Consider the following 15,798-nt stretch of genomic DNA (forward strand, 5'->3'; position numbering starts at 1 on the left):
TTTGTAAATTGGCCGAATGACTGTTTGTATTTGCTGTTGTTGTTTTAAAAAAGAGAGATGATAGTTTTTTGCTTAAAATTCCTAAAAGAGACATTACAACCCAGTATTGGCAAATAAACACACAAAGTATATTATAACTTGTTTCAGAGTTTATTGCACAATAAGGGACATTCAAGTAATTGAACAAGGTTTTGAATTCAAGTAACTGGATGAACAAAGTGTGCATATTTAGCTGTCACATACATAAACAAAACTGTAAATCTTAACAAGATTATAAAAATAAACAAAAATATTCAAAAGGAGGCACAGTCCTTAGTCTAATTCTAGTGAAAAAATTATTCTGGCTTGCAGAAACACAGAAGCACATTATAGATTGCAAAATGTATGTGAATGTGGTTCTTGTATTACATGTAAACATGATTAGGCAATGGTGGCACAACTATTGACAACATCCAGTGTTTCCAGTGAGTTAACTGCTGTTGACCTGAGTTCTGTTTGTTCGTGGTCTTATGACGTCCTCTGGTGGCATTATACATCATGCTCCTAGACGCTATGGCTCAGTCTGCAAGCCTCTCACTGAATGGAATTGATTAGTCAGGCTTTGAGGCAGAAGTTGAAACTCATGGTTCTCCTTCTTGCATCGTATTCCTCTGACTTCAACAGCTTTGTTTACATCAATACACCTTTTCTCACAGTAAGCGCCACAGAAGGACCTCAAACAACCCGTTTGAAAACTTGCTTGCAGACTTGATCTTCACAGTGCAACTCCTATAATGGGTTGAGACGTATGATTATTTGTGCATCACATTAACATGTATTACAGATTTTTATAGTGTAAGATGCTTAATTTCACACTTACCAAATGGAGTTTGTCGTCCTCGATCCAGTGTGCCCAAAATCTGTTCTTCTTCTCACCCTTTTGAATGCACACCAACTTGTTCCCCTCCCATGTCACCAGAGACTAGACAAATAGATTTAGGTTTAATTTCAAACAGTGCATTAAGTGCATTCTCCATATTGTCTTTCCAGCAAACATTTGTATTCAAACAGCCTAAAGGGCTGTCTGTGTTCTTGTGTAGTAAGACTGTCAGTTTTCTACTATGAAATATATTCTATTAAATGTAATGAAAATAAATAAATAACATAACACTTAATTTCACCGTGTTACATGTAATTACTATAGTAATTATGTGTTGCAATATAATGATAAAACTTTGTAATACCTTGCAGTGTCTGGCATCCAGCCCCTTGGTGAACTCTTCGAACCCATCATTGACTCTGAAGGAGAACGTGTAGTTTCTGAAGGTGCTGAGAGTCTTGATGATATATTGATCCCCTACCTGCTCGATCACTTTACGATGTTTTAGCTTCAGGGCAATCTTGCGGGTGTACAGACTGATCCCTGTGAGAAGACAAAGGTTAGGATCTATTATTCCTGACACACATTAAACAAATGGAATAATATAATATAATATAACGTGCAATTTGTCAGTTTTAGCAACAGAATTATGAGCAATTATTAAATTCACAGGACAAAGAATGCACTCTTACCTAAAGCAATCATGTATCCCTCAAAGTTGACATTGCTCACCATGTCCCAAGTACCACAGAGGCTTACAGGCATTTTGTTAAACGTCTGCAAATTATTCCAGTAGAAAACAAGGTGCAAGGTATGACAGACAGAAGGATTCCCAGCACTTATATGTGTTGTTTGCCGAGTGGGCGGTGCTTAGTAGTCTACGTATAGCGGTATAGGCTATCCATTACAAGATATTCACACTCATTTTACTTTCGTTAACTTTGTTTGCATGCCTTCAATTTTTCTCGTCTTCCTTGTAACTTGAACAAAGGTTTCTTAAGAGCAAAAAAAAAAAAAGTTCCATTACTATCAAGTGTCCCACATACATCATCATCACATGAGGGCCACAAAGAAAAACAATTACTGTGAATTTCTTAAAAGATGATAAGTATAGAGACCGAAACTTACTATTTTTAGCATGTGAGGATGAATAGGTGTTAACTACAATTGAATTCAGTGACATTATATGGATAAAATAAATCTGCTTAAAATGTAGGCTATTGTGGATAATCTCTATAGCCTAAGTTTAAGACATCTTTTATCTCTCACATTACTGATTAAACAAATCTGATCACAATAAATAAAACTACAAGGTGTCAAATGTGACTTGGAAGTGCATATTACACCTGCTGTTTTTATTACATGCAAATGTCATCAACCAAAGTGACTCCATCAATGAAAGACCCATTCATTTTATCAATGAATGCAAAAAATCTTTCAGTCACATGAGTTTTGGGAGTTAGGGAAACTCAGGTAATGTCCTTTTCATGTTTAGTATTTCTAAATTTTACCAGGTCACGAGGACATGCCTGAGGGAGAATATTAGATGACAATGGATATGTTTAAGTGTGACCTTCACAGGAAACAAACTATTTCACCATATGCAAGGCAGAAAGGAAGTTTCTGTGTAATCATGTTATCCCTGGGAATTCCCACTTATTTAGTCTGTGTGCGCTAAAACAAAAGGCCTCATATATTAGCACTGATCTAACAGGTCTTCAGATTAAGATCATGTTCTGTAACTATGGAAAAGCTTGTAAGAGCTTCACTGTCAAACTGCTGTTCTCCACATGCCAAGATGTCAGCATTAAAACACAGATAAAACAATAGCTGATGTTTAAATGCTCAGAGCAAATGTTCTCACTTGTCAAATAAATGTCACTGAGCAAATGTTGTTATACAAGTATTTTGTTTTAAAGATTACAGATATGTATTTTAATTAAAAAATTTTATGCATTTAAGTACAGAGTAATATAATTAAATACATGTACTTACTATATGTATAGGGTTAGTTGCATGTAATTATGCATAATCCTCAATAAGTACATGTAACGTGTAACAAGGGCACCTTAAAATAAAGTGTTACCAAAAGAGAAAAAGATGATTGTAACCAGATTTTTAATGCATTAGCACCCAAATGGAAGAACATTTATTCGAGGCAAACAGTGAACTTAAAACTCAAAAATAATTGATAAAGAGTCCTCTTCTAAAAGTGATTTTCTATGTTTGGCAGTGAACTACAATATAAGTATTTATATGAATGTATCAATCTTTATTCAAATCAAATCCAAAAATATTTCACAAAATTCATCATATTATTTATCATACTGAATCATTCATGATACAATGCAAAGCAATCACTCACAACCAAATGAGTTCAAGGAAGCAAAATTAACTATGAATCAAGTGTAAGTCAAGTCCTGTGGGTAACAGACCAGCCCTCCATCAAAGACCACTAACAGAACAAGAAACTAGCTCAAGAGCAGCAGAACATTAGTCTAGGTAGTGCTAGTGTATCTCTGAAAAGGGGCGAGGACAGCATCAGCATTCTTCTGCTCGCTCTCAGCGCTATACAGACTGTGTTCTTGAATGTAGCGCACCACAGGGTCAGGCAGCAGGTAACGGACACTTTGACTTCTGCGTAGGGCACGGCGAACATGGGTGGCTGAGATCTCATTGGTCACCCATTCCCGAACCGTATGGATGTTCTTACGGTGTTTGTATAGCACATCAGACTGATTGATAAACTTCTCAGGGTCACTGCCACATCTGGTGATGCACGCCATACCGTAGCGACCCACTATCTCCTCAATGTCCTCTGGCTTCCAAAGGTTGGGGACACCAAATGACTCCAGCACATCAGCACCACACAGGAGGTTCAGGTGAGGGGTGTCTAACAATGATACACATCATATTAGTGATAGTGACTGCTTTAATCATGGATCTTTTTTATGAAAGCCATGAGTCACTTGAAAAATGTGCTCCTTTTAAAAGCCATATGGGCAAGCCAACACTATATGTGACTATGGACTACAAAACCAGTCATAAGGGTCATTTTTTACAATTGAGATGTATACATCATCTGAAAGCTGAACAAATAAGCTGTCCATTGATGTATGGTTTGTTAGGATAGGACAATCTGGAATCTGAGGGTGCAAAACAATCAAAATATTGAGAAAATCGCCTTTAAAATTGTCCAAATGAAGTTCTTAGCAACGCATATTACTAATCAAAAATTATGTTTTGATATATTTACAAAATATCTTCATGGAACATGATCTTTAGTTAATATCCTAATGATTTTTGGCATAAAAGAAAAATTTATAATTTTGAACCATAGAATGAATTGTTGGCTATTGCTACCAATATACCCGTGCTACTTATGACTTATGAATTATGACTTAAGGTTTTGTGATCCAGGGTCACATGTTAATTACAGTATGGTTAGGTTATTCTACTGCAAATAAATATTATTAAAGCATGAAGACAAAATATATAGAACATAATAGAATGCTGCAGCAAAATAAATTATATTTTAGCTTATTTTAAAAAACTAAATAAATAAGTTGCACTACTGTTTAAAACTTTGGAGTCATGAAAATAAAAAAATAACTTAATCAGCAAGAATACACTAAATCAAAAGTGACAGTAAAAACATTTATACTATTACAAAAGATTTAGATTTCAATTAAATACTATCCTTTTGAACGTTATATTCAAAGAATCCTGAAAAATCATGTTTCCACAAACATTTCACAGCAACTGTTTTCAACATTAATATTAAGAAATATTTCTTGCACATCAAATCAGCATATTAGAATGATTTCTGAAGGATCATGTGACACTGAAGCCATCAAAGGAATAAATGACTTTTGAAAGGATATACAAATGGAAATGAGGTATTTTCAAATTGTAATAACATTTTACAATATTAGTGTTTTTAATGTATTTTTTGATCAAATAAATGCAGCCTTTGTGAGCATAAGACTAATTTTTAAAAACATAAAATCGTTTAGACCCCAAACGTTTGACAGGTAGTTTTCATATGTGTATATATATATACGCATTTTATATTTTACAGTTTTCATATTATATTTGTATATAATTATGTAATATTTAAATTTAATATTTTTGTATTATATTTTACAAAAATAAACTTATTTAAAGTATATATTATATATATAATAAACTTTGTTTAATTTTTTTTTACAACTCATTTAATAAAAAAACAACAAAACAAAAACACTAAATTGTGTTACAAACATGTAAATACAGATTAAACAGTTTCATTTTAGTATATTGTTTGGACCAGTGACTGCTGTAAAAATCAGTGCTTACTGGAAAATCCAGTAGCAAACACTGTCTGTTCTCAGAAAGCATTTCTCCTTTTTCACTTCATTAGTTGTTTCAATTCTCACTTATTGCACCTATACATTTGCTTCAAAGTGTTCCACTTGCAGAGGAATGCTGTCAGACAGTGCTGAGAGATGCAGATTGTGCTGAACTGTGTAAAGTCTCATAAATATACCTCGCTGTACATTGTTTCTCTGCTGTCCCGAGGGCACAACAGCCGTTCATTTTATTGCTTGTTGTAAGGTATTGTGACAGAGTGGCATTCTAAGATAAACACCCTTTTAACTGCTCTGAGCTGTAGGAACATTTATCCTGTTTTTTATTATTATTATTTTATCATACCTTCTTTTGTGTTAATATAAGAAGAGCTCTGAGAAATGATTGTATTTTGCTCCCGCTTTCTCCTCTTCCCACACCTCACTGTATCCACCTCATCAATGTTGTTCTCACTGGAAATACGTTCTGCATGGTGCCTAGTAAAGATCAGAATAATCGTATTAAATATCAATTTGGCATAATTGACGTAGTAGCACATCAAATATGGCGTCCAACTACACAAGATCAGATGTGACATGGAACTCATGCAAAGATAGAAAACACTACAATTCTAGCAAAACAAAACAGGTGTGTCAGATTTATCTTTTACTTCACCCAAAATGAAATGTTCACTGAAATCACATGATCTTAAGATGTTCCCACCGAACTACTTTGGCTGTCTCCACCCACTCCGGCTGCTGGCTCTCCCAGTCATCCACTGTGATCCAATCAGAGTTCAGCGTGGCTAGTCTAGCCATCTCTAACCGATGGCAGACTTCAATCAGACCTTTCTTTTTATAGCCATCTCCAACTGGAGAGATTATGCCTTTCACCACTCTGTATCTTCCTAAGTCCACAAAAAAAGTGATGTATGTTAAATATGCATGTTTGAAGAGTGATAACACAATAATAATATAGATTCACATTAAAGTTCACCCCCAAAAAATTACATTTTGTTATCATCACTTACTCATCCTCATGTTGTTCCAAACATGTATGAATTTTATTTCTAACATAACACAAAAGAAGATATTGCAAAGAATATTGGTAACCAAACACTTGTTGGATTTATTGACATCAACAGAATTGTTTTCCATACAATGGAGGTCAACTGCTCGGTTGTTCTTTTGTGTTCAATAGCATTAGAAAAATCTCATACAGGTTAGGAACAACTAGTGAGTAAATGATGACAGCATTTTCATTTTTGGGTGAACCAGGCCTATACCTGTAACACATTATTCATTTAAAACATACCAGTGTCTTCAAGGTGATCCCGAGCCAGTTCGAACATACGCAGGTGCATGTTTGTGATGGGGTTGAAGGACCCACATGCCAGCAGCACCACTTTGGTTTTCTCTTGTGATGACATTGATCATTATCAAAAATGCTGTCTGCAGAAAAAAGTCATCTAGACAAAAATATATAGACAACATATTTTATATATAATTTATATATAATATTTATATATAACACACGTATACAAACTATTACTAATAATAAAGGTTTGTTTCTGGTTGTATTGTTGTTGTAACTAAATATAAACATTAAATTAAAACTTTTATATCAACTAAATCTTGTTTCAGGTGTCAAAAGTGTAGGTAGTAGTAAGATGTAGCATTACTACTATAGTTCATGAGGAAATAATCATGAGGTTAATAAAATCCTATTCAAACGGGTTTATGAATGATATTCTATACAATAAAACGCCATTTCACAAATATGCGCACTAATATGTTATGAAAGCAGGACTAAACGCGTTTACTTCTTACCAATTCAACAAACTTGCTGTGTTTTAGCGAAGTCCCTCGACTATTCCAGGGTATTCTATAGTCTTTGGTTTCAGTAAGACTACACCGCAACAGATGCAACGAAATATTGCTCTATAGTAAACAAACAGACCGACAAAATGTGAAGTTGTTAAAAATATTAGTATTTTAGCATTGTTGTGATAGCATTACTGTGGAGCAAATGCTGAATGCGCGTGGACCATGCGCAATTTATGAAGTGTTCAGAATGTGTTCATGATAATCAACTCTGCGCAGAGTTTACGCAGAAAAGCCATTGGATTTCTAGTGAAGATAAATAGTGCAAGCAAACCACACCTTAGCAACTGGACTTAGGAACTTAAATCTTATTGTAATTTTGTCTTTATTATTTGGACGTTTTTGAAGGTAAAAGTACGGGTGAGAGTTACTACTTGATTCACGTAAAACAACGTCGTTTAGGACTCTACAGTTCGTACATTTGTTTGTTTTGATATATTTTAGAGCAAGCTAAGCTAACTGCGCAGTGAGAGAGAATAAAGCAGGCTGACAAAAGAATGTGATTTATTTAATGTATTCATGGATGTGATACCAGATCTGTCATGGTTAACTAGCTTAAATAACAGTATTTACCCTGATACAGCCAACACTGCATACTAATTCTGATCAGTTCAGTTCAAATACCTGGGTGGATATCAGATCATATCAGCTGTGACATTCACACATGTAGCAACAGTAGGAAATGCCTTGTTGTGGATGAAAAGATGGTGCTGAAATGTGATTTGTGCCGGTTATTTATTTAAAAAGATAAAGAATGGCTTCTAGAGGGGCATCAGAAACAAGCAAGCTGAGACAAAACATGGAAGAACAGCTGGACCGGTTAATGCAACAGCTCCAGGATTTAGAGGAGTGCAGGTAATGGCATCCCACCCGTTCTCTATAACACATCTCCACATTCAGTTATATGCACAAAATTGATTTTTGATTTTTTTTTTCTATTGCAGAGAAGAACTTGATGAGGAGGAATATGAAGAAACCAAAAAAGAGACACTAGAACAGTTGAGCGAGTTCAATGAGTCATTAAAGAAGTTGATGTCTGGGAATATGACACTAGTTGATGAACTGGGGGGAATGCAACTGGTAAAAATTTCGATTTTATTGTATTAAAGTTCACATGTGACCCTGGACCACAAAACTTTCCATTGATGTATGAATTGTTATGATAGGACAATATTTGGCCAAGTTACAACTATTAGAAAATCTAGATTCTGAGGGTGCAAAAAAATCAAAATATTGAGAAAATCACTTTTAAAGTTGTTCAAATGAATGTTACTAATCAAAAAATAAGTTTTGATATATTTATGGTAGCAAATTTACTAAATATCTTCATCGAACAGGATCTTTACTTAATATCCTAATGATTTTTGGCATAAAAGAAAAATCGATCATTTTGACAATGAATTGTTGGCTATTGCTACAAATATACCCGTTTTGTGGTCCAGGGTCACATATATATATGTGTGTGTGTGTGTTTTGTTTTGTTTTTCTGTAAAAAGACATCTACACTGATGTCTACTGGTATAATTAATTATGCATGCTGAGAGATCATTTATTTCTCAGGCGATCCAAGCTGCCATCAGTCAGGCATTCAAGACGCCAGAAGTCATTCGGCTGTTTGCTAAAAAGCAGCCAGGGCAATTGAGGACAAGGCTGGCTGAGGTGACAAGCACATGTTAACATTTTCAAATGTGCAAATATATATGCAAAGACTTAAATATGTTCATATGATACTGTATGAATTCAGATGGACCGTGATGTGATGGTTGGAAAGCTCCCTCGAGATGTGTACACTCAGCAGAAAGTGGAGATCCTCACGGCTCTGAGAAAACTTGGCGAGAAGGTGAGAGGGCAATTATTGACACATACTCTTGCATCTATTTCTAGACTCACGTCAAAACCATTTCTGATATCTGTAAACTGCTTGAATGCACAGCTGACAACAGAGGATGAAGCGTTTCTTGCTGCAAATGCTAGTGCCACTCTGAGCCACTTTGAGAAGGTGACTGCGAGCCTAGGTAAGATGAGAAGCAGCTAATTATGACTATTGAAGCATATTTTGCTTAATACCTCTTTAATAATCAAATGTATCTTACCTTTTTAGGATCTGAAGATAAGATAATGGCATTGGCCAGTTCTGGAGTTGGGAAAACCCCGACATAAAGGTTTGCTAGGATTGACATTTATTGCGAGTGTGGCCTAAACGCTGTCCATCCATTTTACAGTATTTATAGTCATTTTTTTTAAACAATGGTTGCGAATCGCGATTTGTACATTTAGGAACAGAACTGTCAGATGGCATCATGTGGTCACAACCTAAAGTATGTACATTAGGATTCATCAGACAGTTACATCCTACACATTTTATGTTTGATTGTACATTTTGATTTGGGTACAGTGAAAAAAAGTGTTTACAATTTTAGTGAAATGTCTTTAACATTTATAAAAGCTCATTTTAGAATAGTTATTTTCTGAATACAGAGAGGTAAGATTGTCAAAAAAAAGTCTTGATTCTTTTTTATAACCCTCTGGTTGTAATGTATCATCAAGCTGTTGCCAATAAGCCTTTTGGTAGTAGCATTTGATAGTAAAATAGACTGTGATTACTATGCATTTTAATTTTGTTTGTCATAACTTTTTTAACCAGTGTGATATTTGTAAATACTTTGTATTTGAATATATTTGGTGATGAACATCTAAAAAATAGTCAGTGTTTTGTATTTTCTCTCTTTTTTTGCAATGCATTTGGTTGAAAAAGATCAAAAACAGAATTAATTTCTACAAATTCTATTACAGACTGGATTGGGAGCTTTGGAAAATCATTATATGTGAATGTATATAAACCTTATGAAAAATTCCAAATTCCACACCATCAATTTAAGTTAATATTAAAAAATGGGACATTTTATAGATATGAATTAGCTATGAATATTATTCAGTTTTCAAGCACTAGGTGGCACTATAGTCCTGGCAACATTACTATGGCCTGTAATTCACCTTCATCATGCAGGCCTCATTAAAGATGAAATACATGATAAAAGATCAAGGTGAATGGTTGAAATTTTTCAGATATAGAAATATTTTTTTCCTTCAAGCTTTAAAGAAAGAGGATGGTAGATGCTTTTAAATAGTTACACTGCTATTGATTATTTTAATTTATACATATATATTTAATGTATTACATATACAGATTTAAATACTTTGTATGTGCGGTGTATACATGTACATACAAAAATGAAAATATTTGTAAAATTACATATATACACATTTATACAGTAAATATAATATTCAAATACATTAATTCATAAAAACAAGATTGTGCTAATTTAAAGGTGTAGACAAACTGTGTATCATTTAATTATCAAGTGAAATAATCGAAACTCCAACACAACTTTATTCCCATCTCATCCTTTATTTTGTTCATGAGCAAGCATCAACTTCACTATAATTATTCCTCTGAATAATAGAAACGTGAATGAGCTGGAAGGCAGCATCCAACAGTTCTACAACATCCCCGGTTTTCATTTCTAGAGCAAAAAAATAAAAGTAATTCAAAACGTGAACAATGACCACTGAAGGCAGCAAATCTGAGACAGATAATCTTTGATTCAGTAGTATCACCAGTATCCTGTCCCATCTACTCCACTCCAAACCCAAAGTACCATGTGCCAGTAACAGGAAATATTTATATTTTGTGTTATACATGCAAAGACAATGCCCCATTAGACACCCACCATCTGCTGCCGTTCACACTCAGCACAGACTGCTTATTTGTTATGGAAAGTTTGTGCGCCAGTGTCTTAAAATCACATTTTTCGAAATACAATTCACATGATTTTTCCCTTGAGAACCTGCAGATGAATATTTGTATCAGGGGAAAGGAGGGAAGATACAAACAATTGTGCGATTTTCAGTACAAACATTGATTCTACTAAATTTGGTCTCATGGAATGGTCTACATCGATCAAACGGTTTTTAATATGATTGTGAATACACTGTGAAAGACTATTACACTTGTGTGATTTTCATGCTGCCCTCTACAGCGTTATCAGGAGATACACCTTTCACTATACACATATTGTTAAACTCATACCCACATATGCTGCCTATAATAATGTACATCTTTTCGAAGTGGATTTCCTCAAACATGACTTAGTACAATATTCATTGATGATACAGTATGGACCTAGTTTCTCTACACATCAACATGAACACAAGACATCTACTGTATGCAGGACAATTAAAACGTCCACTCTTGATAAAACTAGCTGTTGATTCCTAACAGAAAATTAAATAAATCCAGAAAATCCCTTCCCCATACCTGTTAGAAATCTATTATTAAATAATTATAAAATGAGAAAATTGCAACAACTAAAATGGCATGGATGAGTGTTTGGTTAGTTGTGTTATTAATGCGCTGTGATAGGCAAAAGGCACTCCCAACTCCACCAGCTGAATTCTGGACCTCTTTTTAAAAGTCCTATCAATTTTGAGGGGGGACCTAATGACCAAAACATGTAACAAAAACTAAAACCTACAAGAAAAGTCTCCCGTCGCCCTTTCAAGGGTCACAAAAATAGACCTTCTCGACAACTTCCTGCATTGTACCTTTTCTGACATAACATAAATTATATTTATACCACCAATCATAACAAAGCCTTGTAGCTTAGGCCTTAAACTGAGAATATTCATGCACGTAAACAAAAAATCTGAATGAAGTACCCTAAAGCTTCACGTCCGTCTTTACTAAACAATGTACGATCTCCTAAATAATTAACATTCTTTTTCGAGCCCAACGGGAACGGAGTATTATTTTCCCCAATAGTTAACCGTTTTCAGAGGGCGTGCATCCCTAAATGTCCAATCACAGTAAGAAAATGAAACTATGACACGATTCTGAGAGCAACTACGAAGAGAAATGACCTGCAAATCTGGAGTAGATTGATAGTGTCACCAAAAAGGAATAAAAGTTTACCAAATGTAAACAAATATCTTTACACAACTCTACAGTACAGTTCCATGTACAATAAAATGCAACGGCCATACTGCAAAAATATTTTATGCTTTAAAAGTTGAAATTCATTTCTCTTAATGCGCTGTGATAGGCAAATTAGCCCTTGCAATGCTTTTAAGGGGCCTTGAAATGACAAGAGTAACACGGGTTAACCCTGAATTTGAAAAGAAAACAAGAAAACCACTTTAAAAATACAAAATTAGGTATATATGAAATAAACAATAACCCCCCCCAAAGTTCATATAACTGACCATCTCAAGCCAGTATTTTAGCAAAAGAGGTCTGTCAAACAGTACACAACAGACACCCTTCAATGCTCACATTGTCGATAAATCACCAGCGCACCCGTTTTCCGTGTCGTTTCAGTCATAAATGTTATTCAGACTGGGTTATGAGAGTGCATACTGTGATTCCAATTGGTCTCTATTTATTACAGAAAATACAAGCACTATCACTTAAGAATGGCTTAAATAACTGCGGTGTGCCTAAACTGTACAACATACAGTACCACGTGAAAAAAACAACAACTGTATATTCATCACCTGAATGTGATTATTAGTCCCCAAAACGTCACTGAATTAAAAACACTGAAGCCTTGGTGTAGCATTTGTGCCATTGCAAGCCCAGCTACAATTAGCATATGTAAAGCCAAAGCACTGAACCAACTCTACGCCCATCCAACACTACGAAACAAAAAGATGCACACTCACCTCCAAGAGAAAAGACAAAATGAACCACACTTTGCCACAGAAACCTCAGCCTCTGTCATGGGTTTCTCTCTGTGAAGCGGACGTTTTTTTAGTACGAGCATGAGATTTACCGAAAGTTTCTGAAACATGCGAAGATCATCTGACATAAATATTCTACAGCAGGTACTGTGTCTTTTTAGATACCGGAAACCGTTGGTTAGGCTTTCACTAACACGTTGACTAATTACATGGTTTTGTCTTATTTACAAAATATCAAAAAGCAGTTGTTTTCTTCCATACCCATGATTGCAAATCTTGCCATGCAATATAAAGTGATCGAAAAGAATTCTCAAAATTCCTGTAGCAAATCAACCTAAAATGTCATGAGCAAGGAATATACATCAAATCATTCTCGAAGCTCAACTTGAAAGTAAAAGTTCAGGGATGTGTCCGTACAGAGCTGAAAGAAAATGCAAACGTTGGCCAGGATTCCCTCGGATAGGACAGAAAAAGTTTCAATAAATTAGGAACTTGTATTGAGATAGCTGTGATACTATACTACACTGAATACCACCACGATAAGATGTCGATAGGGAAGCCTCAGCGGGTGGAAATGAAGCGGACTGCAACACCTGTCACGACAGACACCGGATATATTCGCATCTATATTGTACATATGTTGTATAATTGTTTCGTTTTCAGTGTTTTCCGCGTTTTTACACATGGCTCCTTAGGTAGGGGGAACATGGGTGTCCCTATTGGCGGAGGGATGTGGGTGGATTTGTCACTGTGTGAGTGTGTGTGTGCGCGCGCATGTGAGTGTATGTTGGTAAGTAGTGTGTACTGTGTGCTCAGGTGTATCAGTAGGTGGAGTCGTCCCACTCCAGCTGCTGCTGTCTGCTCGAACCCTGCTGGTCTTCCTGTTCGCCGCCTTCATCCTCACTGCTGTCTGACTCCGCACTGGTGATGTCGTCTTCCTCCTCTCCATCCTCGCTCTCTTCCTCTTCCTCATCTCCTTCCTCTTCGCTGCTGTGCTGATCCTCATAAGTCTAAGAGGAAGAGAGAACTGAATGTTCTTTAAACTGCATAATAGACATCTCCGGATTCATTCAAAAGAGTGCATTTATGAGCAATCAAATTCTTATTTAAAAAAAAACAAAAAGGTGTACCTAAACTTTTTTGTCAACTAATGTAAAGTACTGAAGCACCTTGTGAGATTTTAGGTTAATATTTCAATAATTTAACAATAATTTTGTAGGTATAAATATATACATAAATATATACATGAAAAAATGTTACATTTAAGATGGAAATCAGATTGATGATTTCAAAAGTGAACCAATAATTTATTCCAAGCCTCTTTAATGGAAGTCTGTGCTTTATGAATCACATCAAATGGTGTCTCTTTAAGTGCAATATCCCTGAAATGACCTAATTTATTAATTTTTACAGCCGTTTAGTTTATCGAAAATCCATATTAGCAGACAAATGAACAGGAGGAGGAGGGATGGTAATAAAGGGTCATTTTTACAAAGGTACATTGAGTTTTTAATGGGTTTAGCCCTCTGCTGCATTAACTATGTATGAGTGCTCTAAGAGCGCTGAGCAAACGAGCTCTGTTTGAAAAACACACCTCCATTGGGTTAACAGTAATGGTGAGAGCAGAGTCATCCCAGTCCATCTCGTTCTCTTTGCCGTTTTCCTGGTCCCTCATGGTGCTCTGGTGCGCAGCACGGATACGGAAGACGCCCAGGATGATCATAAACACCAGGAAGCTCACACACACAACGATAACGATGGTGGCAGCACTGGGGACAACTGTGAAGAGTGGATGGACACAGATTAGCATTCAGTATTTAGGGTGGAAAAAACCTAAAGGAGGTTGTCTGAGGTGTCCCTCACCGGCTGTCCAGATGTTTTAGACCGCACTTGTATATAATCCCTAAAAGTACGCCGTTAAAAACAGGCTAAGTACACAGCGCTCTATAACTGCCCTATTTTTATATTGACTTTAAGCTGCAGAAAAACTCATGGAAAGAAACTGAATTCAGTTTTGAGCTCAACATTAAACAGTTTATTCGTTTGATTACAAAATCTGGATTATTTTTAATGAGAGATTAGTGCAATAATCTAGTACAGATACTGTGAGAGATGAAGCAGCCAATGAAACGCCTTTATCTCCAAGAGAAGCTGAACAGATGGATCAGAGGAGGGGAGAAGGAAATGGAGGGATAAAGAAGAAATACCTGAAGCCTGATGTGTGTTGGCCAGGTTGTGTCCAGACAGGTCCACTGAAGCGTGCTGTACTTGGTTGATGAACTGAGGCTGTACCATAGCGTCGTTAACATGATCCATGGGGTTGGCTGTATGGATTACGTTGACCTGATAACATAAACAATAAAGACGGCCACACAACTAGCATCTGCGTAGTACAATACAATGCAATTTGCCTCTTTATATCCTTATTTGACTTACTTAGATACAGACTTGTATATAGCATTTTTATATCAACAGAACCCTTAAACAAATAACAAATGATTTTTATATAAGTATAAACATAATGATAAAATAAAAATAAAAATGTGCATAAGACCATGTATAAAATAAAAACTAAAAGCTTAAAAATAAAAATAAAAAAAAAAGCTTAAAATGTATTTTTTTCTTGTGATGGCAAAGCTGAATGTTCAGCATCATTATTTCAGTCTTCAGTGTCACATGATCCTTCCGGAATCATTGATTCTAATGTGCTGATTTGGTGCTCAAGGAAAAAAATCTTATTACAATCAATGTTGAAAACAGTTGTCTTGCTTAATATTTTAAGAATTTTTCTTAATGTTGAATAGAATGTTCAAAAGGACAGCATTCATTTCAAAATTGAATTCTTTTGTAAAATTATAAATGTCTTTACTGTCACTTTTGCTTTATTATAATAAATCTTTCAAAGATTTATTTTTAAGAATGTTTCAAACTTTTGAAAGGAAGTGTGTATTTAAACTGTTAACTGTAGTAAATATAACTGTAGGTACT

The 15,798-nt window shown here is 35.3% G+C and overlaps 4 protein-coding genes across 12 annotated transcripts in view; 1 reads left to right on the top strand and 3 right to left on the bottom strand.

Annotated features, from left to right (window-relative positions):
• Window positions 1–714: 714 nt before the first annotated feature.
• Window positions 715–1,624, bottom strand: LOC306859690 (retinoid-binding protein 7-like; the record flags this gene model as incomplete). Its single annotated transcript, XM_079400867.1, has 4 exons — window positions 715–768; window positions 860–961; window positions 1,224–1,402; window positions 1,552–1,624. The coding sequence occupies 4 exons, from the start codon at window positions 1,622–1,624 to the stop codon at window positions 715–717; spliced, it is 408 nt and encodes a 135-aa protein (XP_079256993.1).
• Window positions 1,625–2,959: 1,335 nt separating this feature from the next.
• Window positions 2,960–7,256, bottom strand: nmnat1 (nicotinamide nucleotide adenylyltransferase 1). 3 transcript variants are annotated; one of them, XM_079400864.1, is made up of 5 exons: window positions 7,018–7,256; window positions 6,503–6,656; window positions 5,912–6,095; window positions 5,555–5,685; window positions 2,960–3,752 (listed from the first exon to the last, which is right to left on the bottom strand). In XM_079400864.1, the coding sequence occupies exons 2-5, from the start codon at window positions 6,615–6,617 to the stop codon at window positions 3,358–3,360; spliced, it is 825 nt and encodes a 274-aa protein (XP_079256990.1). In that variant the 5' UTR covers window positions 6,618–6,656; window positions 7,018–7,256; the 3' UTR covers window positions 2,960–3,357. The 3 variants fall into 3 exon arrangements, with proteins under 3 accessions (XP_079256990.1, XP_079256991.1, XP_079256992.1); XM_079400865.1 differs by having other exon boundaries at window positions 6,503–6,639; window positions 7,018–7,255; XM_079400866.1 differs by having other exon boundaries at window positions 6,503–6,602; window positions 7,018–7,254.
• Window positions 7,257–7,295: 39 nt separating this feature from the next.
• LOC306859692 (protein LZIC-like) lies at window positions 7,296–10,104 on the top strand. Of its 4 annotated transcripts, none has more exons than XM_079400870.1 (7): window positions 7,296–7,431; window positions 7,819–7,926; window positions 8,016–8,151; window positions 8,632–8,730; window positions 8,816–8,911; window positions 9,005–9,086; window positions 9,173–10,104. In XM_079400870.1, the coding sequence occupies exons 2-7, from the start codon at window positions 7,826–7,828 to the stop codon at window positions 9,229–9,231; spliced, it is 573 nt and encodes a 190-aa protein (XP_079256996.1). In that variant the 5' UTR covers window positions 7,296–7,431; window positions 7,819–7,825; the 3' UTR covers window positions 9,232–10,104. The 4 variants fall into 4 exon arrangements, with proteins under 4 accessions (XP_079256996.1, XP_079256998.1, XP_079256999.1 ...); XM_079400872.1 differs by having other exon boundaries at window positions 7,300–7,482; window positions 9,173–10,093; XM_079400873.1 differs by having other exon boundaries at window positions 7,309–7,425; window positions 9,173–10,093.
• A 361-nt stretch (window positions 10,105–10,465) lies between these two features.
• Window positions 10,466–15,798, bottom strand: part of clstn1 (calsyntenin 1) — a 46,731-nt gene continuing 41,398 nt past the window's right edge. For all 4 annotated transcript variants that reach the window (XM_079401099.1, XM_079401102.1, XM_079401100.1 and 1 more), the window contains 3 exons: window positions 15,018–15,153; window positions 14,405–14,589; window positions 10,466–13,820 (listed from right to left, as the gene is read on the bottom strand). In XM_079401099.1, coding sequence (XP_079257225.1) covers window positions 13,632–13,820; window positions 14,405–14,589; window positions 15,018–15,153 — 510 coding nt within the window. In that variant the 3' untranslated portion in view covers window positions 10,466–13,631. The remainder of the gene's footprint in view (window positions 13,821–14,404; window positions 14,590–15,017; window positions 15,154–15,798) is intronic.

Source organism: Barbus barbus (genome assembly GCF_936440315.1).
Source record: "Barbus barbus genome assembly, chromosome: 40".
Taxonomy (NCBI): Eukaryota; Metazoa; Chordata; class Actinopteri; order Cypriniformes; family Cyprinidae; genus Barbus; species Barbus barbus.